Source organism: Ixodes scapularis, unplaced genomic scaffold, assembly GCF_016920785.2.
Source record: "Ixodes scapularis isolate PalLabHiFi unplaced genomic scaffold, ASM1692078v2 PGA_scaffold8__174_contigs__length_109621045, whole genome shotgun sequence".
NCBI lineage: Eukaryota > Metazoa > Arthropoda > Arachnida > Ixodida > Ixodidae > Ixodes > Ixodes scapularis.
Window position 1 is genome coordinate 64,835,241 of NW_024609883.1, and position 26,981 is coordinate 64,862,221.

The 26,981-nt window shown below is 45.5% G+C and overlaps 1 protein-coding gene across 2 annotated transcripts in view; it reads right to left on the minus strand.

The window, feature by feature from the left end:
* LOC8038748 (cAMP-dependent protein kinase type II regulatory subunit) overlaps positions 1-26,981 on the minus strand; it is a 199,943-nt gene that overhangs the window by 16,988 nt on the left and 155,974 nt on the right. For both annotated transcript variants that reach the window (XM_042286868.1, XM_042286867.1), the window contains exons 2-6: positions 12,308-12,340; positions 12,141-12,193; positions 6,223-6,306; positions 4,017-4,058; positions 3,402-3,466 (exon numbers count right to left, since the gene is read on the minus strand). In XM_042286868.1, the coding sequence (XP_042142802.1) occupies positions 3,402-3,466; positions 4,017-4,058; positions 6,223-6,306; positions 12,141-12,193; positions 12,308-12,340 (277 nt within the window). The remainder of the gene's footprint in view (positions 1-3,401; positions 3,467-4,016; positions 4,059-6,222; positions 6,307-12,140; positions 12,194-12,307; positions 12,341-26,981) is intronic.

The following is a 26,981-nucleotide window of genomic DNA, read 5'->3' on the forward strand; positions in this document are numbered from 1 at the left end:
GGACATTGAAACACTACTAGACGCAACCAAAGAGGGAGTGAAAAGCGTCTAGGCCAGAAAGATCCAAAAGAGTGACAGTCCTTCTCGTTTCAAGTTTGAAAGGTGAGAGTCGAAGGGGGAAGGACCAGCTTCTATCATAATATCCCAAGAGATACCCCACCTCTGGAAGGTAACCCACCCCTAATTTTGGCATAATTCTCTTCTTTTTTTTTTAAACATTGAAAGATAGTTTATTTTTAGTAATTGCAGAACCCTGGCCAATGGTGACCTTGGCAGAAATGGTGCTACTTAGTCACAGCAACAGATAAGCAAACACTGCTGACTGGGAGGGTCTTTGGTTCATCGGGGCGATGAAGCAAAGGCAACTGCCCTTCCCAGCCACAAGTTTTGTGGGTCACAAAACCTAAAACTAGCATTTTCTCTACTTCTTTTTAATTCCACACTGAAAGTTATCTCACTCCTCATTTTCACCCGATTTGCTATTGATTTTGGGTGGGCTACATCTCTCGAGATATTACGGTAAGCACTTACTTTAATACTTGTTCAATTGCTATTAAATATGGCTTGGGAAGGTCAACTTTAGAACCCTTCGCTCACATTGAATACAAATTTCAGGGTGAACCTATCAGGAATGACGAGATCCAAAGTTTCAGCCTTATAGGCCAATTCCACAACATGTAATGCTTATCAAGGTAAAAGAAAAAGTAACTTTGTTAGGAAATGCAGAAAAACAAAAGAATTGCAATCCACAAAACTTTGTTTTATTGTGAAATAGAATACCTATAGTGCAAGCTAAAGTAAAATTTAATTGTACCACATGCGATTCTAAAGAAAAACGATATACCATAAAAGAACACCAAATTTTAACAAATTTTTTGTTTTAAAATAATGTTCTTATTATTACGGAGGGAGTTTTTCCATATTATGAGTACCTCAACTCGTTCCTCGCGAAAATTACAGTTCAGGACACCCCTGAATGTATTCTTCACAATTTTAAAATGTCAAATAATACATTTCTTCAAAAAACATTTCTGCCAAATAAGTGACTACTGGGAAAGGCTTCTCTATCCTTTTAATGAGTTCCAGGAACACAAGACCCACCTGGAGCATAGGATTTCATTCTTGAGACTTTGTTACCCCCCTGGCAATAGCTGCCAGCTTCCGTCATTTGCAGTGAGCTAACGTGAGCTACCGAGAATTAAAAGGTGAATGATACTAAAAAAGAATGGCAAAGCATACTCCGTTTTAGGGCTGCGGCCCCCGCGACGCAATAAGAGTGTCAGAGCAAGGCACGTAATAACACTCCATGGCCGAGGCCACAGAGGCCTCGTTACTGCCACAACAGCAGCGCCATCTGCGACAAAAAGTAGTTCTGGGCTCCTTTTTCTTTTAACGGCAATTGAACTCGCACAATTCCATTTCTATTGAGATTGCATAAAAAATTAGGAATAAATACTTATGAATTTACGAGTTTCGCATATATTTAAACCAAAAGAGTGATGCCATATCCGTATCCATTGCAGATTTAATTCTCCCCGTAGCGCCGTGGCCGTAGCCGATCGCAACCGTGTAAACGACCAGTTCAGCTCATAACACGACACTGGGCCCTGGAATTGGCACCCGCCACAGATTCGCGGGTAAGTTGAGCGTATGATTGTGTCATGAACTGGCTCCAAAAGAGCTTGCTATTCTAGCGGACGGAAATGTTAAGGTGGTGGACATTCATCCGAAGTTGGTTTGTTTCGCTGCAGGCGACTCTTGGCCAGCAGACAACAGCAGGTTTCTCCAGGACTCGCATTTGGTGCAGTGACACATACACTCCGTGACATGGTGTCACATGCGTCGCTTCGATGCTCTTAGTGGATCGAGGCGGTCGTAGCCTCAACAGTTTGCCAAGTTATAGTGAAACAGAGTATAGCAATACGATCCAAAGTGGAAGATACTGTCAAAAGGGCGCTGCTGAAGACAACAGAATTTTCTATCACCAGGCAGAACCAACTGGAAGCCGTGTTTTGGGCCTTAACCATACCATATTTTTCATATTGAATGGTTGAGTATACTGCTCATACCATATTTTTCTCATTTCGTCCGTTACAATGTATGGGGTTCTCATGGCCAACGATACTCTTAAACTTGAGCAGCTTCCACAGACTAAATCTGGAGTAAAGCGGGCTTTCACTGAGGGTGCGATATCCTGGCTAAGCTCACCAAACAACTTTAATTTAAAAAATGTAAAAATTTGCTCCCAGGTGACTTAAAAGGCCGCCACCACGTCGAAAACAAAGTTTTTGTGAGACAAACCTAGCATGTTTATAAATGACGAAAAAATAGTCAGAGTGCAGGCGAGCTGGTGTAAGTTGAACATGATTGTAAACCTGAGACTGGGGCAGGAAGAGAACACAACAGAAGGTAGTAAAAGAGGAGGCAACGTCTCAACATGATTGTAAACCTGAGACTGGGGCAGGAAGAGAACACAACAGAAGGTAGTAAAAGAGGAGGCAACGTCTCAACGTTGCCTCCTCTTTTACTACCTTCTGTTGTGTTCTCTTCCTGCCCCAGTCTCAGGTTTACAATCATGTTCTTTTTTATAAATGACGGTTTATGAAAACATTCTTTGGCAGTTAATAAACACGACTACAACATTTTTCAAAAAAGTCTAGAAGATTTGGGCGAGTTAGGGGCTGCCCACACAGGACACAACCGGACGCAATTTTTCGGCACGACTAAAAAATTTTGTCCGCTTCGGTGCACGGACACCATTTCAGAAAGGACATGAACCGTACTGCCGAACGTGATACAGCACGACTCCTCCTCGCTGGCGTCTCCTCCCCTTTCTTGGTTTTGGAAAGTTCGGGAGGGACTACACAATGGAGGCCTTGACTGACAGACCATAAAGGCTGTGAGTTGCAGCATCCTGGGACCTACGTCATGAGCACAATCCAAGGACGCAAGAAGAGGGTCGTTTTCCCGTCTGACAACAATCGTTTCAAAGTGAATCAAAAGCGGAGGAAACACGTCCGTTGGGCAAAAGTCGTGTACTACAGGAGTCAAAGTGAATCGTATCGGGCGTGGACAGCCCTCCAAACAAAGCTTCGTACCCACAAACTAAAATTACTTTATTTTTTGTGCAAAATCAGCTTCCTTTTACCCATAACATTAAATGCTCAGAAACACAAAAGAACAGTTATCTCTGTCTTCCGAGACCACAAAAAAAAAACTATACCTAAACTGTGTCACCACACTGGCTGGAAGTATAGGCAGAACTACAAGTAGGATTACAAGTACACAGGCAACCTTTATTCCTTTAACATGCTCCAGCAAGCAAGCAGTACCGGAATATTTTTTTCGCTAGCTTTATCTCGCTGCACACTCGCGTCATGACCAGTCTTCAATATACTCACTTTTGGATGACATAGAAGTTGTCTCCGTCATCTCCCTGTTTGATCACCGTCTCTCCCGCCTTCACCTGCCGAAAACATGGCATCAGTGAAGCTTCGCCCAACCGTCTAGCTGCAGTACATCTCATTCACAGCCAACTATCACTCGATGCTACAAAGCGCCACATTATCCAGGTTTTCCTTATTGACTCCACCGTGAGAAATGATACTTAAAGCATGCGCAGATAAGAAGAGTTGTAGAGCTATCCAACAGATGGCGCCAGTGTGTGATCTTGTCGTAAGCAAATGCAAGCGGTTTTAATACGGAAGATCACGGTCAACTGCAAATGTGCGAACCAGCCTTTCCTGATGGAAATGTGTCGGAATGCATATGCCCCAACTACTCGTAGGCTTAAGTGAACCCTTGTTTAAGAGACAAGAAAGGTGCAGAACAACGTGAATTCTACTTTCTCGATTGCTGTACACATGAATAGATGGGTGGATGGGATAAGAGATGGAAAGATATTAACGGCAATACCCTTTCTGACAGGCGGTAGATTGCGCCACCTAGCCAAGATATGTCGAACGAATAAGGTGACAACACACAGTCACAGAAAAGTGGCTCTCTGCCAGACTTACCTTTCGTTCAAACATAGCATCTATGACTTCTTTCATCTGAAGCTGCAAAAAGAGAAAAAAAAATGGGAGGCCCCGATATTAGGTGCGTGCTCTCTGGGGAAGCCACTGCGCTCAAAGATGCTAAGACAAGACGGGAGTGGAGCGTGGCAAAAAGCAAGTATTGACATTGGTTCTGTTTTCTGCGCAGCCCCCTCCCTCCACAAACAACTATCATATCCTGTGCGACAGCGCAGCCGTCGTTGCAGCTCTCGCCAGAGGCCATGGCCTTTAGTCTTTGGCGAACTTGCCACGGCGGCGACTTTGTGACTGAGCAATGAAGCTAGACCTTCGTGCGAGATGGATACCGACAGCAGCGAATCTGGCAGACGACCCGTTCCACCTTCCTCCACCGCACTAATACTCGAGGAGGTGGGGCGGGCCACCGCTAGAGAGCATCTTCCGCCGTTTTGAAGAAGCCAAAATGCGTGCAAATGTTGCCGACCTTTTCTTCTGTGGTCCATGACGGGTTAGGAACCCAATAGATGCTACGCCCTACGCAGGAGTTTTCTGCCTTTGATAACACTCAGTGGCACGAATGGCCAAAGCCCGGTGGAATTGGCTATGAGCGAGTGCTGGAGGGGGAGCTTCTACTGCATTCTTAGCCCGTTGCCAACTATGTTAATTTGCCGAGTTTGTTTTACGTCCACCTCCTTCACCAGCTGCACTGGGTGCACACTGTCGTATTCCCATCTACGAGCGCCGCCCATCTTAAAGGGGCCATGAAATGATCTTTTAACTTCTTCCTCCTTAACCTTAATCCTCAACTCAAACGCAACGACAATAAGCTCCCACCGTGCTTTGCAAGCGCACACATCATAAAACTTGTCATTCATAAGTCACAATGGGCACTATCACAACACCCATTTACCATGTATGCAAATCCAGATATTCGTCGAGAAATCAATCGTTGACGAACGCATACGTCCGAGCGACGTGGTACATCTACAGAGTATTCGCAGAAAGTTTCATGTTTACACGGAATAGTTATTTTTTTATAAATTATTTTCGGTCCGCTGATCCTCAAGAAAAGGTGGAGGTTCGAGCACTTTGAAGACGTGTTTCTCCATTCCGCTTTTTGCAAAAATTTCACTTTAGGAAAACTATCGTTTGGTATTGGGACAAAACGAGAGGCTCACTCATTGTTTCATTTGTGACATTTAATGGGAAATGCAGCTGTGGTATTGTTTGTTTACTTTGTGGATGTCTTTTATAAAAGATGTTAAGATTTCGTCAACAAGATAAAAGGCAAGAAATTTATTTGATTTCTCAGTGCGATGTTAGCATAAAATGAATCACTTCTTGGAAACTTCTCTTTCACAGCAGCACTCTCCAGGCATTTTAGTGGAGAAAAATGTTGGGTATTACATTAGTTTTTTAACGATAGTTTTCCTAAACAATGTCAGTGTGTTTCTGATAAAAACAACTATAATCTCTTTCACACTTCATGTACAAAGAGGGCACTTTGCACTGCATTCTACCTTGTAACTGCCAGTATATACTGTGAATTTCATTTTTATTAAGCCGAAGGTTAAAAAGTTGACCCTTTGGGGTAGTGTACTCCCTTAAAGCATATGCCGGATGCACTATCGCAAACAATATAAGCTGACACAGCCCTTTGTGCCCCTTTGACAGACCAGCCAGTTTTTTTTTTTTTAGAATTGCAGCTTGAACCAGCGAATGGAATGCGAAGTATATTTCAGACTGACAAACTGAGAGATAATAGAGCTTGTGGAGACAGCAGATGCAGAGAAGGGACCGGTCGAGCGCTTCGGCTCCTATTGTCTGTACAGCTCAACCCGGGTAAAGAGGTAATAACTCCTCATCGAATGCAACCTCTTCTTGCTTTAGGGGCCCCACCTTGACTCGCAAAAGTTACAAAGCCTGAACCACATGTTTTGTGCGAGAGGCATACTAACGGGTCGTCGAGTCGACCTAGCGCTAAACAAACTGAAGATAGCATAGCTTGGAAAATGAGCCAAGAAGTTGGGAGGTGCAGGTGGAGGTTAGTGGTCGAGGAGGTGGAGTAAACTCCTTGCCCTACTGCGTACACCCTCCTGCACCGCACTACACTCTCCTGCACTGGTGTAGGCCGCTGCAGGTACATCATACGAGTCCATCATGTGAACTTTACGCTACAAAGTGACGAAGAGGTTGCATGCCAACTCACCCCATCGAGTGACTTGAAGAGTAGGATGTTGCGTACTGCCTGGCTCAGCCGCTCCCGCTGTTCGTCCGACTTGGGGTGGACCACCTGCGTTTCGGCACAACCAGAACACTTTGGCAGATCCACTCCTCACTACTCCAGGTTGCATCTCCCGTTTTCTCCGAAAACCGGAATACCCGCGTTTGAGCAAAATGTAATATTTTTTGGACTATAGCCTGTGGAATATACTTGTTAAAAAGTTCAAACTTAACGTGATCAGGACTAGCTACAGATGCAGCCTATACGAGAATATTCTTTTTTCAGGATTGTTTTGTTATGGTGAGACGTGACAGGCTTCGTGAATGAAGAGAAGCTACGTTGTGTGCTAATAAAGCAAACGTTTTTCCAATGCGTGCCGTGTAAAAAATGTTTATGTGCAGACTAACTCAGGCTTTCCATTTTTTTGCAAAAATCTGTTACCATGTGTATCAGTGACTAGGACACAGTACCATCATGGCGAGCAGTCGAACAAGTCACTTTATCCTCTTCTCCAACTAGTCTATGTACATGCCCCTCGTGCCGGTATATCCCGATCAGAGGTCGGCATTTTAGGTCGCCCTCACTCACCCTCACCCTCACAGCCGCACTCACCTAAGCCCCTCACTCACCCTCACCCTTACAGCTACACTCACGTTCAGCCCCTCACTCACCCTCACCCTCACAGTCACACTCACCTTCAGCCCTTCACTCACCCTCACTGAACCTCACGGCCCTCACGCACTCACCGCCCTCACGGCCCTCACGGCCCTCACGCCCCTCACGGCCCTCACGCCCCTCACTCACTCATGACCCTCACGCCACTCACCGCCCTCACGGCCCTCACCGCCCTCACGGCCCTCACGCACTCATAGCCCTCACCGTCCTCACGGCCCTCAAGCACTCATAGCCCTCACGCCACTCACCGCCCTCACGTCCCTCACCGCCCTCACGGACCTCACCGCCCTCACGGACCTCACCGCCCTCACGGCCCTCACGCCACTCACTGCCCTCTCGCCACTCACTGCCCTCTCGCCACTCACCACCCTCACGCCACTCACCTCCCTCACGCCACTCACGCACTCATGGCCCTCACGCCACTCAGGCCAGCTTCAGATGGGGCAATTTCGGCCAGAAACTTTACGTCGCAACACCAGCAACACGCGCCGCCCGCGATCACACGCAGCAACCAATTGCCGCAATTTGCCATCGTCATCATAAAATTTTATTTTTCTTGCACTATTTAGACACAATTACGCATTATAAACGGGTTTTTATGCATTTAAATCGCGTTAAGAATACTAATGCACCTTTTTTAAACAGTTTATTTCCAAAAAACGATCGATTTCAAACGAGAACCAAGTCTTTCGGTGTCATCATCACCGGCACGAGATATCACGTGAAAATTTTGCGTCCCTGATTAGATGCAGCCGCTTCAAACCTATTCGAATTGCTCCGAGTTGCTTGCTAATTTCGAGCCGGACCCGATCTCAGCAATTCGTGTCGATCTAGGGAAAGCTAGAGAACAACCCGCCATTAACACCAAAATTGCTGAGAAAGATGCTCGATCTGAAGGGGGCCTCACGCACTCACCGTTCTCACGGCCCTCACACCACCTCATGCACTCACCGCCCTCACGGCCCTCACGCCTCTCATGCCACTCACTGCCCTCACGCCACTCATGGCCCTCACGCACTCACCGCCCTCACACCACTCACGCACTCATGGCCCTCACGCCACTCACCGCCCTCACGCCCCTCACGCACTCATGGCCCTCATACCCCTTACCGCCCTCACCGTCCTCATGGCCCTCACCGCCCTCACGGCCCTCACCGCCCTCACGGCCCTCACCGCCCTCACAGCCCTCACGGCCCTCACTCACCCTCACACTCATGAATTTTCCTGGTTCAGAAACTCACTCACCCTCACCTCACCTGTGAAGATGAGGGTGAGTGAGGGTGAGTGAGGGCCCTCATGAGTGAGGTTTGCCGAGGTATGATCCCGATACACCCCCCTTCTTTACCGAGAGAGTGGGAATGTCAGACTTGCGGACTCAGGGAATCTGCATAAAGTTTCCCTGAGTCCGCTCAATCCCACTTCTGACACCATGTATCAGCAACTAGGACACAGTACCATCATGGCGAGCAGTGGAACAAGTCACTTTATCCTCTCCTCCTACTAGTCTATGTACATGCCCCTCGTGCCGGTATATCCCGATACACCGTAGAGTATACGCCGGGCACGGACTAGTTTGGAAAATATGGTATATCCCAGTGTGCGTCTTTTCAGGAAATCTTTCTTGGCTCAAACACAAATTAAACACTCGTACGCCACATTCTGATTAAAGTGAATTGAAAAATTACACTAACATCAACATTAGACCATTTCTAAGGTAGGGCTTAAGGAATCCCCACTGGGCCTATCTCGGTGAATAGAACAAAGAAATACCGGGTGTTTGAGATAAAAGATTACAATTTTTTCTCGTCGTAAAAATAAATATGTCGCCAAATGTTCAGCCTCTGCAATTTTCGCCGAGGAAATGGTTGCACACGGAGCCGGCAAATCCATGAAAACAAGTGGAGCCTGTTACCGGGAATGGGCCCTGTTATCTCATTAAAAATTTAAGAAAAAACGCTCAAATAATTTTTTGGATGGTAAGTTCTAAAACTTTACCATGTGGTCCAAACCAAAAAAAAAACATTTGCACAGAGACTGCGCTCTGCGACGAATTGTTCATTGCTATTGCGGCGAGTAAAACACTGTTTTCTTTTCTTCCAGCCACAAGCGGTACATCTGTCCGGTCTATTTTTAATATTTTTGTAATCCCAATTAGGATGAGACACTGCTCATGGAGGCAAAAATATACTAAAAAACACATTTTTGAAGTTGTGTTTTTCAAAGATTGGCAGGCACTTATCTTGTCCCAAAGGATTTTCGTTAAATATGTCTCTTATCTTGAGATATTGTCTAGGAAACATAGTAAAATGAGTCTGTGGATGTTTTCTTTTTTTATATATACTATTTCACAGTGAACTATTTACATGGCCATTACTCCACTTGCACATTATTTAATCTTCATTTTTTTTTTTCTGGTAGGTGTATGTGTGATATATGCATTAGGGGGTACAAATATATTAAATAGGGTATCAGGCTTTTTTTAGGTGACTTATAGGCATCCTGCAATAAACAATTTTGAAACTGGAAAGTTTAAAAGTGTCCTAAAAGACTTTTAACATGTCGAAATGCGAAGGCATTCGTATACGTAGCATATTCCTCCAAGCTGCGCGCCGCACTGAGCCCGGCCGGGTGACCTTTGTAGATACTGCCCGCCCACCTCCTCCCTCTTACCGGCGGCCGCGCCGCTGCGCCATGGCAGTGGAGTGGCGTTCATTGGAACTAAGCTGCGCACCAGCCAATGGGAGTCTATCCATCAACTCACTGCTTCAGATTACAGGCTTTGCTCCGTCGGACAGGGAAATTTAGGTACCCTTTCGCGCAGCTTCAAAACCTGATAACGCCGGCTCGCTCCACTGGACCCCCCCCCCCCCTCCCCCCCCCCCCAGTTTATGCTTTTGCATTAAAAACTTTCTAAAACATCCAAAAGCTTTCACTTATGCCTTATTGGACTCCACATACCTTTTAGTTTACTGATATATGTTTATTTTTTTATTTCAGTATTTCAATTTGTCTTACTCCTTCCCATAATCTTTGCCAATGAAATTTTAAATATTAACAAAGAAAATCAAATTGCATCAAACCCAAGTACTACATATTTGTAGTCGAAGTGTAACGGCAAATAAGCTATGTAGATTTCATTTGAATTGAATCACATTATCTAAAAACTCTCTAGAAGCATTGTTGCCCCATAAACAACTTCGAAAAGTTTCTTACTTTAGCGACAAACACCGCTCCTAACTGCAACAGCATGTTCCCATTTCAAGGAGTTTTAGAGGCCCCATTTTAGGTATCATAGGAATAGATTATAGAACTGAGTTTGAGTTTTCTGGTGGTTTCAGGTTCTCTACATATAACTCAAGTGGAATGCATATTTCCTATGTGACAATATTTCAACAAAATAAATTGTATGTACTATGATGAAATCTGCTCGATTTGGTTCTCCAATCCTCTGTGCCACGTGGTACCTTGGCACGACTACAAAACAAAACCAAAACCGTAAAAGAATGGCCGAGATTGGGAATACTTCGGGACATTTTGGTCCGAGAGCCAGGAGGATGAATAGCAGACAGCACTTAACTCTTTCTGCAAAAGTGCTGAATAACTGTATTTATTGTTTTACTGTGCACTGAACAATAGTGCAACTCTTGCTGCACTTATTACTAACAAAAGATATTGAAATGCAAATGCTACACCCAGAAACGTGATACTATTACCACAGGACCAGAAAGAACAAAAAATTTAACGTTATCACCAATTACATAATAACACTAGTATGTTCCTAACAATCGGAAGGATCTGCGTGCTGGATATCAACGCCAAGCAACTCCCCCCCCCTCCCCCCCCTCCCCCCCCTCCCTCCCCCCCCCCCCTCCCCTCCCCTCCCCTCCCCTCCCCTCCCCCTCCCCCCCCCCCCCCCCCCCCCCCAGTTTGATTGAAATGCTTCTCAGTTCTTTGTGCAAATGACATCCTGCCAACAGCACCTTATAGAATGAGAGGCAATGACAGGGATCTACGGCGGCAATACAACAGTTCACAGACAAGACAATCGAAATGCCATCGTAGCAGGAGCGCATGCACCACGACGAGATGACGAGAAACTCAGATACTGGAAAGTCCGCGTGGCACAAGGGCCATGCCAACTTTTCCTTAGGGTTGGACCTTGACCGTGACAGCTCGTGTTTGTTATTCGGAGACGACAAATGCCACTGGAAAGTGGCCAATGCCACGCCTCTGACGAGCTTCTCATTTATAGCCACGCAATGGCACGAAGTAAAATTCCCAACAAAGCCCAGAGGCTTCAACTAAATGAAGAGGGTGACTGGGAATGGAGAGACGGAGAGACGAGGTTGACATCGGACGGCTACACGGCGTCGAGGAGCAGCTTTCGAGCCGTTCAGCGCACGAGATGTAGGAAGAAGGCTGCACTCATCTAAAAAGTACACTGCTGTCCCGAACGATGCTTGCACCGTAGCAGAAGCATGTGTGCTTGGCAGGGAAGCCGAATGCCCGGAGCTCGCTCTCATCGCTTCTGCTACGCTCACATTTAAAAGTGAAATGGAACAGTAGCGTCTGTCAGAGTCCCCAATTGAACTACGCTTTGGAGCGACGATGATTCAGGCATCGTGACATCTGAAATCAGTGTTGTCAGTTATCCGAAGCCTTATCTGAAACTGCAAAAAACGCTTTTTAGTCCTCCAGAAATATTAAAATAGTCCGCAATGGAGCAGAACGGTATACGCCTAGAGCTTCCTTACACCGTCTCTAAAGCTCGGGCTGCCTCACCTTCTAATCGTAAGGATCGCCAATAGCCACTGCTTTGCACCAAGCGCCAAAATGGCGGCGGCCACGAGAAAATCGGAATGGCGTACCGGTACTCCGAAGCGTAGTTTACTTAATGTTTCTAGTTCCACCTATCATCTATCTATCTCGGAGACCAGATCACCCGTTCACAGTTGAAACTCTGCCGCACTAGCTATCGCTCGTCATTTTTTGTTTGTACAGCAAAAGGGCAAAACCTGTTGCCCTCCTCGCTTCTTCACGCATTAGGTTCACCCCATTCATTCTTTTGACTCTTTCGTCATGACGAGTCCCGGCTCCTGGAACGTTTTTGCGTCAATCGACTCCTTATGTACCCCTCTTCCCGCAATAATGCCCCAATCGAGACGCAACAGGATAGTGGCGACTGGAGCTCTAGCTCCAGTCGCCACTAGCGTGTGACCATTCCATACCTTGGGCCCTTCGTCGTCCTCATCCTCGGCTGGATCGTAGTGTTCGGCAAAGACTGCAAGTCCACGGAAGAGTTAGTGCGGGTCTCGTGGAGCGGCGGCAGCGGCTGAAGCCGTCATTTCTGCAACCAGGGAGGCCAAACGACCTTCCGCACTGCTAATGCACTCACCTGACTTTCGCCTCGAAAACCGGGTAGGGGGCTCTGGAAAGAGAGGAAAGGGGAAACGGATTTAGCCACAGCAAAGTAAAAACAATTTACGAGCATCTTTTCAATATCTAGCTTGTGCCGACACTTTTCAAATTTATATTCCATTCATGTAGCCCACACTTCAAGCGGGAAAAAAGATCTAAAATTACCGGTGACCTTTTTCTCCGAAGTCTTATGACGCATGGAATGCGGCATTTAAGGAGCAATCATTTAAATTTGCCCGAGAGACATGAAATAGTCGTTTCAGGAAGCGATGAACATAGTTTATTAATTTAGCCGCTAAATTTAGCGGGGGCATTGACGACACGAGGTGTCACAATATCACGCGACACCAATTTCTCCACTAGATTTAGGGGGAAAACTGGTGTCACGTGATCCGATGGTACGGTGGGGTTGTGTTATCACGTGATACCAAGATGTCGTGAGAAGTCGCATGATATTAGGTCATGTGATGCGAATTTTTCAATAAATATAGCGAGGAACTTGATGTCACTCAACATGATTGAGTGTTGTAACAATGTCACGTGATACCATGAGACTAGATGACGTCGATTACCCTGCTAGATTTAGCAAGGAAATGCACAAACAGACAGAAAAGTTTCTGGGAAAGAAGGTTCCGTTGAAAATCATTTCATGCTGTAGAAGGGATAAAATGCCAGTGAGCTGGGACAAGGAACCCTATCTCAACCACAACAAGCTGCCGCCCCAGAAAAGAAAACATAGCGGAAAACGAGAAGCATATTCCCAGAATGCCACATAACAAGTATAAAAAAAAAAACCTGCGTTTAGTTTTTGAAATTAGTAAAAAATAGTGACTAAGCGCAGACCAGTGTTCCCGGCATTCTATTTTAAGCCGGGGTCTCGGAACATGCTAAAAAAAAAAAGGAAAACAAAATGCTCCAGGTCAAGCTCGCAAAAGGGGGCTAAAAATTAATTCGAGACATACCAGCAATATCTCATATGGATTAAAGCCGTTAAAAGAACAGGAAATCGGCACTCAAGAACTGCAGTAAAATGTTTTTGGTTCTGTGGTGTGGTAAACAAAGTTTATCCTTCATGTTGCCAATTATATGACACTTGTATGTTCATTTTAAAGTCAGTTACTTATTCTTTTACCAAAATGTGCACATTTCAAATGCCAAAGAACAGTTTGTTTCCTTTCACAACCCAAACAGATGTGACGTCATGGCCTGATGGTCATCAATTCTGGTCCTTGCCTAAAAAAACAGGTTCGGTGGCGCGAAATGCACGCTGCAGGAGGCACAGGCCACCGCAAGACCACAGCAACGGCCGCTGATGCGATGCCAGTGAAAGCCATGCGGGAGAACTACTTTGCCCAGCGTATAAACTACTAAGCATAAAACCTTCTAAAAAACAATTCGTGTAAACTAATTTTTTCCCAAATGTATCTTTATGCGCTGCACTTATCACACTCAAATTTCATGTTCGGGCTTTAAAAATGAAATTTATCCTAAAATATAATAATTTTGTTGTTTTTTATGCACAGGGAGGAAAACAGCAAAGACAGTCCAGTTGAGCAGCTACTTGCAGATTGCACAACATAAAACAAAAGCTTATTTCAGATATATGCACCACCTAAAGACATCTCTGTGAAAAGCTTAAATGCACTACTCTCACAGGTTTACTTCTACTTCTTTTTTTACAGCAAAGCTGTCTGTGACAAGGTTCTGGCAGATCGTCTCCTGGGTCAGACCTAGCTAGAACAACAATTTTGTACAGTTAATGCTGCAGACGCCTTCCCCTTCCGGTATAAAATATTCCAAGTAAATAACCAAAATAAAGCCTTGACGAACGCGCCTGCAAGATGCCCTTTGTTTAACACACGCGCCTTCCCCTACCGCGGCATCTCCCCCCCCCCCCCCCCCCCTGACATTGCGCAATGCCGCGCGCTCTTCGGCGGCCACCTGCCGAAGATCGCGCCACTGTTCTCAGTTGGATTTCAGGCTTCACATGGGTCGCACATGTGTTGGTTGTACGTTTCGAACAGGAGCAGCGGGAGCGCGAGGAGCGTCGGCGCTCCTACCGCGAATGGGCACGCCGCCAACGTGAAACCGCCGTTGCCGCTGCTCGCAGCCCGACATAACAAATCCCACCAGAGCGCTAGCTTCGCTGGACTTCCCTCTTCACCGGGTGGAAGGGCTCTCAATTTCATTTTACGCCCGAGTGCCGCTTGGAAGCACCCTCTAGTTTTCTGGAGCTTAAAAAGAACACAGATTTCCAGGGGAAAAGAAAGGTCGGCTGCTGGTGCGGCACGACACACGACCTCGCTCGGGATTTTTCCGTTCGGTTCGGGACCAGCTGCTGTGGTTCACGGCAACCGAGCTTGTTGTTTCCGCGTACCGACACGCACCAACCGGCGAAAACCTTATTCTTAGCGCCGACCGCTGCTCGCGTTTCCAACACGGGCCTTGGGTTTCACATACAGCACAGATTTTCCGTAAAGACGCGGGCGTTGCATAGAACAGCCGCCATCATCATCATCATCAGCAGCATTGTGACTGGATGGACGGATATTTGCAGTTGCACCCCATATAACAGGCGGTAGCTCGCGCCACCTAGAAAGTGGGATGACCAAGGGGGTTAGAAGACATCACGATTATTCATTAGACAAGCTCACGAGCAGCTATGGGGCTCGCCTCCCGTCGTTCGATGCGTCGGACGGCTGCTATGGTAACTGCAGTGTATTCTATGAAATTAAAGGGAATCAAGGATGGTAATGATGACGATTGCAATACAGCGCCGCACGAACGTTTTTGGCAAAAGCGAGCCGATCAACGCAATACGATGAAAGAGTAGAAAAGCAGGCGAACTGGTGAATGACTTCTATATTTCAACCCGAGAAAGAGCGAAACAAACAAGCAAGCGCACACGCACAGACGCGCGTTTTTTGCTTTTGCCTCACTAGAACCGTGCAGTACAGCAAAAGCTACGGAGAAGAGAGAGACCGTAACTGGCGTAACCCGACCTGTTCAAGAGGAGGAAAAGGGTGTATCCCAGCCCTTCTTTTCTCCCATTCCTCCTTTCTCTCCCCTTGAACAGGTTGGCATCTTTGGATGTACTGCACGGTTTTAGTGAGACTTCGGAAAGAAACGACAACAGGGCCATAGCTAATAAATCACGTATGCTTCCGTAAATATGCACGCGTTGTTTGCGCAGCACGCCACGCTATCAAATTTCGAAACTATCAATTGGCGCGCCCATGAATTTTTCAGTTTCAAACTTACAAAAGTCTATGAAAACAGCATCAAAAGAGCAGAAACAAATGAGCATCATGAGCCGCCTTACTCAAACACAAAAGTGGAAAAAAGAACTTCACCGAAGAACGTTTTGCATTTCACAAAAAGGAGAAACGCACACACACAATAAATAAATAAATAAATAATTACAGAACCTAGAATCATCCCTCAAACTTCCGAAACGCTACCGGCCGCAGCGCCACCGAAACCGCAGCGGATGTTCTGCGCCCAACAGCTGTAATTGGATAGCCGAGCAGAGCCGCGTAAACACACAAGCCAGTAATCAAATACGCCCCAGGCAAAATGGTAAACTGCAGCAGAACAGGGCGGCTAAGCCAATCCAATGAAGAAAACAAAATATAAACAAACCACAAAATATCGCTTGGGTAAACAAAGCGAAAAACGAAAACGTAAAGAAGAAAAAAAAAACAAAAAAACGTAGTAAACAGAAAAGCCAGTCGCTGCTGATTAGAAGCTAGATCAAGTAATCCAAGCTGATGGATATTATATTGATTTTAAACAGAAAACGAAGAGAAAAGGGGCAAAGCATAGGCGAACATCATGAATATTCAGTCTAACGAACACCTGAGACTGAGAAGCACATCCAAAAGCTTTATGTCATTATAAACAGTTACCAGCCAGTCAGCTTGTTGTTTTTATGTCCCCCTTTTTTAAGTACGGTATCATTACAGCATAAACTGGATATCCCACTAGGGTCAAAGGAAAATTACAGGGTGATTCAACATCTCGAGACGCTCATTTATTAGTCCTCATTAATTAGGTACTTTCCTAAGCGTGTTGTATCGCCCCCGCGTGTTCTGAAATTTCCGGAGTGATCGATAATCCGTGTAAAAATGCATAAATAAATAAAAAAATTACAACACTATTTACACACTGTTGCAGTTATTGTCAAATAATGAAAAACAGCGCTGGCGGATCGTAAAGTCGTTTTGACAAAAAAAAAAAAAAAAAAAGAAAATGACAGTGAGGGAAAGTGTGGGCGGTGACTTGCGCCACCTAGCCAAGTAGTATTTTTTTTTTTCAACACTCAATTTAGAAATGGGTCAATTTAATACAATTTAATCTATCCGTCCCTTGATTTTCACCACAATTCCCCCCAATCTTCTTTTACTGATTTATACCTCTTGAAGACGGTTTGTTCCACCGTTGTTCTCGAATCCCAGAGTCACGAGGAAGTCAGCCTCGCCGTGTGATGTCCTTGGGCGGCCAAGCCCCTCACATTCCATGACGACATGCCCTGGCGTTTCGACACCTTCCCCACATACCGCGCATGTAGTATTCACATCTTGAAATGTTGACCCTGTACGCGTCTGGGTTCTCAAAACCCCCGCGTCAAACAATAACGCACTACCTCTAGAATTATCTAATATTCCTCTCTTTATAACATATGTTTTCCTTACCCTGCGCATTTCCAAAGTTGGCTTCTTCTGCATTCTTGTCTCCCAACATTTCTGTATCCCCCTCCCTTGCAATATTATTCACTGTTCCTACCCGCCCCTCTTCCTCGGTGTCACACCAGTACCTTGACGCGAGTCGTCGATATCTCCTCGTCCATTTCCCGCAGCCGTTCCACAAAATCCAGTTTGCTACTTCCCTCCCTCGGCTCGAACGACGACCAACCCATACCTCCCTGTACACCTTCATTACGGGGTTTCCCATGGGCTCCTATAGTGACAACCTGCCTACGCCATGCTGTTTGACCTCCAGTCTTGACTGTACCACCGGCGTCATGCACAGGACAGCATTCCCAAATGTTAGACCAGGCACCATAACCCTCTTCCAGATACCTCTCAGTACCTCGTATCTGTTGAAATTCCATAATGCTCGTTTTTTTTTTTTTTTTTTCATTACTGATGCATTCCTGTTGCCTTTAGTTGCGAAATATTTTTCATGTTCTTGGAGGTACACTGTGTGCCCTCGTTTAACCACACTCCCAAATACTTGTATTGCTGTACTCTCGGGAATTTAAATCGTTGTACAAATAATAGGTTTTCCTGCGCGTCGTTATAAAAAGCATAATTCCCGACTTTTCTGCACCAAATGCCAATCCCAGCTCGTCGCTTTCCTGTCCACGTGTATTCATCAGTTCCGGCATATATCTACTATTGTCTGCCATCAAAACGATATCATGGAATCGTCTATTTAGCTCTTTCTCCCTGCCTGAAGGAATCGTCAAACCCCATTGCCGCTCTCCTCTAGCCTGCGTTCTAATCCATGCAAATATGTCCTAAACAGTACAGTGGTGACAACGGGCACCCCTGTCTGCGGCTATCGGTTGCATCGGTTCGCCTTCCCATGTCATTGTCACCTGATTATCCCTGCATAACCCTCAACAAATTAATCACCTCAGTTTCCAGCCCCGCTTCTCCTAAAATATACCACAACTTATAGCCTACAGCAGGGGTGGCCAAGCTGCGGCTCGCGAGCCGCATGCGGCTCTTTGCGTGTTAAAGTGCGGCTCGCGGCTCCCTCCCCTACCTTTACCCTACCCCCCCCCCCCCCCCCACACACACACACACACACACTTTCCCGCCTCCCTCCGGGTCACAGAATTAAGTACTTCACCAAAAAGAGAAATGGAACGCGTTTTAAATAGAAAGGCAGGTTGCGCATGGGTAGGCTTGTGCTACTTACTACCTTACGTACAGTTGAAGTGCTTTTGACTCGGATATATTGAAAGCAGTTGTTCATTGCTCTGGCCGTCGCCCTCAGTTTCCACACCCCGGCTTCAATTTGTCTCGTCAGGGTCTGATCTCTTCCCAGCAAAACGGCGTTCAGCCCAGGCCTGTACCACCACCAGGTTCTGCCCGTATCCATGCTGTCCCACAGGTGGTTCTTCGCCCCCTCCGTAACATCTCCCGTGCAGGTTCCCGGGTACGTTTGCCACCGTGGCTCTTCCACCTTCCTCTACTTTCCAAGCGAGACCACGCCTTGCAGCTGTTCACGTTTGGACTTCCCACTACAAGGACCCCGCCAAGCTCCCTGTCTGGTTCCCTGCATTTATCCCCTTCTCTACTCATTTGACCGTCCTGCGTCAGCGCCATCACAGAGCTTTGTTTACCGCTACCGTCGTCCTCATCCCCGTCGTCCACGCTGATCACAGACCGCGCCTTGTCATCATGCTTCGTCTCAGCCTGTCCGCCATTACCGTTCAGGGTGACCGTCTCTGTCCGACTCCTCTCTTCGTTCTTTAGACTCTTCTTTCTTTTCCCTTCTCGGTTGACTCTCCAGTTCTACAATCCGTGTTACCAGGGTCGTGCTGTCGGCAGGGAGGGCTCCAAGAGAGCGCACGACACGAGAGCGCTGACGGCAGAGCGCGCGACAGGAGAGCACCACGACAGCAGTGGCTGGACGTTAAAGTATCGGATTTCCTTCATGGGGTAACTGGGTTGTTATATATTGAAGTAACTGTTACGCGACAGCCATCACTGCACAATGTGGGAGTACAGCTTCATATTTCGTCATTATCGTAGGAACGAACGGATTGATTTCTAGCATGCACGTTCCAAATTCAACGGTTTCCCGACGTTTGCCAGAATTAGACATGATAATGACGTAACACCTGCGTAAACGATAGTCTCATTAGCCTTACCTTCAGTAAAAAAAACTAAAATATTTAATCCTAAAAAAAAAAAAAAAAAATCATCGTTCAAACGATTTTTTATTTCACCGATATTGATATGTAGACCGAGTTTTTGTTTCTGGGGGACAAAAATGAGAAGTAGAATAGTCTCCAGAGCGAAACTAGTGACCAATATCCTTCCTGGGCGCGGACTGTTCAGTCCGCTTATTCGCCGACGATTGTGTTATTTTTTCCGCTATCACCTCTCTCGTAGATCAAGAAGTTCTGAACAATAAACTTAATCGTTTGGCCAGTTGGTGTGAACGATGGAAAATGGAAATCAATTATGACAAAACTGTTCACCTCTGCATGACAAATAAGAAACACCCTTTAAAATTTCAATACACAATCGGAGAAACACCCATCAATGAAGTGTCAGAATACAAATACTTAGGTGTAACACTAACTAGTAACTTAAAGTGGTCAAAACATATTGATAACATATGTTCAAACGCTCGCCGAAAGCTTGGACTACTAAGAAGAAAACTCTGGGAGGCACCAAATGAACTCAGAAAACTTGCTTATTCGACAATCGTCCGACCCACTATAGAGTATGCTAGCATAGTATGGGACCCTTATACAAAGAAAGATATAGGACAACTCGACAAGATACAAAACGTAGCACTGAGATATATCTACCGACGGTTTAATAGATTTGATTCCCCAACAGACATGTTACGTCTGTCCAACCTTCCCACCCTTACTCAACGACGAAAAATAGCTCGGTTAAAATTTCTCTATTCTCTTTATTTTCAAAGATTGGGTATTCAGCCACAAAGTTATATTTCACAACTTGACACGCGCTCGACAAGGCATCGTCATTCACTCACCTTAACCCCCATATTTGCAAGAACTAATCTGTACAAGAATTCTTTTTTTCCCAGAACCATTAAAGATTGGAATAAGTTGCCAAACGAAGCCTTCGAAACTGAGATATCTTTTTTATCGTATCTTTAATACTAGCACCGTCATCACATTACAACCTATTTTCGCTTGCTGCTGTTGTTTTTTGCTTTTTGGAATTTATGTTTTTTCTCTAGGGGGCAGTCTGGTCCAAAACTGCAATTTGTTTTTGTTTTGTTTATGCGCACATTTGAAAAACTCTGTTATAAAGTGTTGTTTATGCTGTATGGTAAATTGTGTAACGCAGCCTTATATGTACGCGTCTGTGTTCATGTGTTTTGCCGTATGTATTACTATTATATTTATTATGTATGCTATCCCTCCTGCTTGGGCCCATGTGCGGCCTGCAGTATATGTAAATAAAAATAAAATAAATAAAAGCGACTGTGAGCGGCAGCGATGGCAACTGCGAGGTACTGTGTTCGAGTTAGGATAGATGACCTGAACAAAATAAATTATATTAAATGGTGTCACTGCAGACCGCTGCGTTCAACATGCTTGTGCCACTTCGCCCAGCTTAATTTGTCGCACAAGGCTGCTTTCCATTTCTACTCAGTGCACACTTAATTCAATCGAATGACTATTTGACCTTAAAATTGGTCGTCACGTACTTGAACAATAAAGCAATAACTATCTTGATCGATTGTATATGTTACTGAGTTCCACAGTAGCTCGCACTGCAAAGTTGTGTCAACACCTTCGTGTATTTTCATTTAATACACTCTCAGAAAAAAGGGTGTATTATTACACCCTTCGTCCCATATAATACACCCCAAAACTTCAATTCGATGTACAGCGCCCTATAATTGAACAGGCGGCCCCAAATTTTACGAGGGGCTTGATAGCCGTGTGGTACAACGTATTAAGATAGCTGATGTACGTATTATTGACTACAAGAAAGATTATCGGAGTTCTCTTGGCCCCACTGCAAAAACTCCGTGTTTTCTTTCTTTGGTCTTTGATACGTACTTTAGCAATTTGATAAGCTATATGGCACCGTTATCAAGCCCATCGTAAAATTCGGGGCAATCTGTTCGACTATAAGGCGCTGTACGTCGAAATGTAGGTTTGGGGTGCATTATATGTGATGCCCCCTTTTTTTTTTAGAGTGTAGGACAAAGATTTTAAATTCTACCGCGTTCCAATGATGTGTGTGTGCCTTTCTCGGCTTCTGTCAAAAGGATGGCGAGCTTTCCCCTCATCTTTTCTTCTGCGTTTTATAATTTCCTTGTCTTCCATAAGACGCCAATATCGATCATTCCCAAGACGCGCAGATGCGCTCTCGTAACGCGCGCTCTAATGACACGCGCTCTCCTGACGCGACGCTCTGGTGTCGTGCGCTCTCGTTATAAAACCCACTCGGCTTCCACCCTGTCTAGGCGCGCACCACACAATCCCCATAGAAAGTCTCCTGCCTACTCTTCCGCGGCACTCTCGAACCTCGTTTCCATCCACACTGTACCTGAACGCCCTCCTTCGGCATTCTTCTCTGCCCGCGCTGAAGACTTAGCCTTAGCTTAAGAAGAAAAAAATCTTTTTGGGACGAACTGTTAGACACAGCGGACGCAGGGATGGCGCCCGCACACACACACACTAGTTAGCTACCTAAATTTACTAGTTAACTGTTTGATTAGTGAAAATAAACGTAAGGTTCCAATTAGAAACTCGCTGAGCGTCATCGAAAACCCCTAAATCAGTGTACTTTGGGAAACCAACACCTGTGGAGCATGAAGGTGCGCTAAAGTTTTCACCTGTACAGCAGGCGTAAGGCCGGCGGATGCGAAATGTCGGGTGATAAGAGAAACATCTGCGCTTTCGCACGGCCGGCCTCCCGCCTACTGAACGGGTAGAAACTTTAGTGCACTCCTTATGCTTTACAGGTGCTTTAAGGGTTTCTAAAATTGACTGCAAGATTTTCCTAATTAGTGCGTGTTTTGCAATATATGACGTTAGCCATGCGTGGCTAGGAATTTGCTTCCGAAAACAGTTTATTGTTTTCCTCAACCATCATATTTCCAGTTATTTTTGTAAGTATCCGCAGAAACAGCCGGTATACGCAAAATATGTTATTCCTCCTTGAAATCGGGAATGGAAAATGACTATAGTAGTCGGAATTTCATATGCCAGTCAGGATCATTAAGCGAAGAAAAACGACGGGAGACAATTTATTTACGCTCGGCATTGGACAACGCAGTTTGCTGCTTTAAATGCCATTCCGACTTCAATTTCTGAGCCCTGATCACAAATACACACCAACGATAAATACCGTTTTATTTAAAAAAAACTTCCATTAAATAATCACCGATTCATTAGGCCGAACCGAAACATGCCAAAAGCAAGGACACAAAATCGGATAACCCGGTACCCTTAATCTCGGCGACAAGCCCCCCCCCCCCCCCCCCCACACACACACACACGAGCTTGCGCAAACACGCAAGCGCACACACACGCAGACACGTACGCCAACACACACACAACACAGACACACAAAAAAGAAAACGTTAAATGAATTCTGCCGAACATCTGAGATGAACAATTCTTCGCCGGACGTCTTCCGACACCACATAACGATGTGATCGCTGGGCCAAACACAAAAGAAAAAAAGAGAGAGAAAAAAAAAAGGAAAAGATGCCCGTGGCGTCATCCCCAAGTGATCAGGGAGGAGTGTCCGCCGAGCACTTAATTAAAGAGCAGAGTGCGTCTGTTCGTCGCCGATGGCATCCCGCCCAAGCGTGGCACGTGGTACCCCCAGCCTGGTCTTTCCCTCTCCCCCTTCTCTCCGTGGCAGCGAAAGAAAGAAGGGCCTCTTTTACGACGGTGTACAGGTACAGCTAGACGCGCTAGAGAATGGAGGACTGCTGTGACCCAACCCAAGCTCAAATGCAAACGAAACTAGACAAAAAAAAAAAAAATGCTTTGACGTAGGCAAATTACGTTTCAAGAAAAAAAAATAAGTTGCAAGCTAGGTTTTCAGATAATTGAAAAAAGGCAGCGCACGAGGATGAGAATAATAGTGTTTGTTTAAACGGAGGAAAGTTGGTGAGCCCCAATGGACATCGCGGTGTCTCAGCTGTAGATGGAACATTTTTCCTGTGGAGTAAAACTTTGGGGTCTTTTAAAGATACAGGCCGGCAGGACGCGGAGAAATTCCTCCTGCTCCCCGGAGTGCGCATCATGTGGTAAAAGCGTCACGCCTTTGCGCGGAACCGCGCCGGATACTTGGATAGTAATTCAATCACAGTGATTGAATTACTGCAATTCAATTACTTTTCCTGGTAATTTGTAATTAATTGCTTTCAGCTAAAAGGAATTGTAATTCAATTACTTTATAGCCCTAGTAAATGCAAAATTTCAGGCACAATTACAATTAATTTATAAGACTTCGTGCACCCGACGGAACCTCTCTGAAAGCCTCAGGGTTCGCGCAAGCGGCCTAGCGCTCGGTGGCACACTCGCACAGATAGACACACACGCACAGCAAAAATAGTATAGCGTTGTTTGTTGTTTGTCGCTTAAACTGTGGGCTGAGAGACACTCTTCTTTGCAGCCTACCTCAACGGCGCCGTCTGCGGTGCGAGCACAAAACAATAACATAAACATGCCAAGATATTGAAAGAAAAAAAATTAAGCTTCAGCTTTCAGCCGAGCTTGGAAATTTTAATTGTCTATCCTTTTTTTTTCTGCCAGTTTTATACGTCTTTCTTCCAGTACTGTCGCATAATTGTACCTTTGTATTATTTTCAAGTTTATTTTCTGTTGGATTTACTTCGTATATTATTTGCCTAAGCATTTTGAAGACTGACCTCGCACCCACGAATATTGCCACCAATGGTTCGGGAGCCCCGATTCGGTTCTTATATATTTCTGAGCCATTATAAGTTCAAGTCAATGTAAATAGTCTACAATACAATGATGTTTGTATGTGAATGCGGTCGTATCAGCGTGTATGGATTTTATTTTTATACTTGTAAAATATTCATATATGACTAATTGTCGCATTTTTATTTGCCGAGCTAACAAAAGTCTGTCAACCGAATTTTTTCGTTAGCCGTCTGGCGTCTTCCACCATAGGAACTGATTTATTATTATTTATTAAAAATATAAGAACGTAGTACTTCATTGTCCCAAACTGTCAATTTCTATCATAAATTTAACAAAATTCATAAAAGGAAACTACAATACGTGACATTTATGCAGCGATGCTTAAGCCTCCTAAAACATTGAGGCAAGGAATGAACAAATACGTCGCATTTCATGCAACTCGTTTAAAGTTATATGGCTCAAGTCGGGTCGCCCTCAGAAATAAGTAACTGTAAAGTAATTTCACTACTTTTGAAAAGTAATTTATAATTGTAATTAATTACTTTTCATGTAGTTGTAACTGTAGTTAAACTACTTTGGAAGCAACGTAATTGTAATTAAATTACATTTTTAAAGTAATTTACCCATGTATGGCGTACGCGTACCCCAGGGGGAAGGGGGCAACTTTTGCTCGGGCTGCGCATTTGGCGGTATTTTGTTCGCGCGTCTGGTAACTTTACAAATTTTTGCTCAGCGGGATACCGGCGCTGGCATCGGGATCGCCACGGCTCAAAAAGTTTCGTTTCGGGCGCCTCTACGGCAAAACCAAAAAACTATCTGCTAGAGAGGGATGGCAACGCTGATATCAGCTGTACAGAGCCTAGACATGATGTCAAGGTGGTGCTGCGATACGCGGTACGGAATCAACTGCAGCACCACCGCAAACGTGACGTCATGGTGGTGCTGCGGCACTCGTCGCCCAGTGTTTCTCGATTAAAAACTAACTCGCCTGCCACCAGCTAAAAAGCAGCTATAGTCCATCTCCCAAGCATCTTCAACGCATATACAAAGGTAAGGGCACGAGCGCGTGGCCTTGGAGAGTGCATCTTATGTACCAGTTCTCGTACAAGCAAAAGCATTTTGCTTTACTGCAGACAATTGTGAGATGGAGTACAGTCGCATCTGTAAAATCGGTTTTAGTGGGCTACGGGGCTTCACTTTGACGAAATATTTCGGCTGTGATCATATTTCGTGCCACTAAAGTGTTTCGTTTTTGACCGGAATCGAATCAGCCCGCGCTTTTAGGTCGCGAGCACGTGCCACGCGCGGAGGATCGCGAACTTTTTTCGCCGTAGAGAACAAGGGTCCCTCGGCTAAAGGTAACTTTATGATCGTGAAGGCACACACAAGTGCCGACTCGCAACCCCGGTGCGCTTGCAACTAATGTAATACACGAAAAGGAAGAAGGGAAAGGTCTCCCATATCGAGCGCCATTTCGTCCAGGTGCGCTGGTTTTCTCCTTATGTCTGCACCGTCTGACAACACGGCCAGCTTATTTTGACGTGCTCGTGATGACGCGAGATGAATTTCGAAAAAAAAAAGGCCGTTCTATGATTCTATTAGCCACACTTCCAAAGTGCCTGAGGACGGTTTTAAAACTCCAGTTTGGGATATTTTGGATTATTTGTTATTTCACGATGTTGCAAAAAGGCAACCAGCTACAGTGAAAATAGAAACTTGGCTCGTCGGCTTTTGGTGGAGCAGGGCGAAATAGATTACATGGTCTCACGCATTGCGGTGTGTGGTTCGAATTTAACAAACCACACACTACAAAGCGTGAGACTAGAAAGGGAAATAAAATAGCAAAGCACCCGTAAGCCACCTCCGCTGCCCATTCCGCTAACTCCCTAAACTAGGTCGCAAGGCCTAGTTTAGGGAGTTAGCCTTCCAAAATACCGAAGCCTCAATTCCCAACGAGGGAATTACACCCTTCTATTGGTGGCGACAAGTATGGCTATTCGGTAGTGTCCCCATGGAAAGAAGTTACAGGAGCAGCGTTTATCTCGGGGAACTTGGAACACTGCTTAAAAGGGGGAACTAGATAGCCACCTGGGGGGAGAACCGTACATTCCGAAGTGAAGGCGGCACTTTCAGGCGAAGAACTTGTCAAGAGGAGGAAAATTAGAAAAGGAATAATTCCTAGAAGACAAACGCAAACAGGAAGGCAACTTGAAAAGAGAAGGAGAAATGTTACCACAGGACCAACATTCCCGGAGAAAGACCAACGTTACGAGATGAAAGACATGTCAACGTTTCGAGAGACTTCCCATGGGAGGAACCTCTCGAGAGAAATAACTTTTTTCGAAGGAAGAACGTTTCGAGGGAAAGCAGAAGGAGAGAGAGAAAGGGGAAGGGCCGGAGGAAGGAGGCAAGACTAACTACATTTCCAGAAAAACAACTAGATAACATTGCCAGGTGAACAACCTGTCAGGGATCATTAACACAGGTATAAGATTCCTAGAAGACAAATGTTCCAAAGAAAAAAAAAAGCCTCCTAAAATATAATAAACGAGAAAAGGAATCATTTGCCGACGTTACCACAACACTAACTTACGAACTAACGTTCCAATATGAGGACCACCGCTACGAGATGAAGGGCATTCCAAGTGGAAGGACAATTCGAGACGAAAGACTCTTCACATGCAAGATGGACATTTCTAAACACGGCATCTTCCAGGGGCTGAAAGTAGGAATGCCTCCTTCGACAAAAACTAGGCAAAGAGAGGAGGCGCTTACCGACGACTCGGGAATCCGCGGCCGCGACCAGCATAGCGTCCTGGGCGGACCCGAACTGACCTCGAGACTTCGACTCGAGGAGCAGACGACGGAGGGGGAGCCGACGCGCCCGTGGCGCGGGAAGTACCGACCCCTAGCGGCGGGGAATGAAAAGGACAAGTCTCATGGGGAAGAGAACGGGAGGTCGAGGCTATCGGGGAATGCTCCGCCGCCTCCTTCCTTTCAGCAACACCAC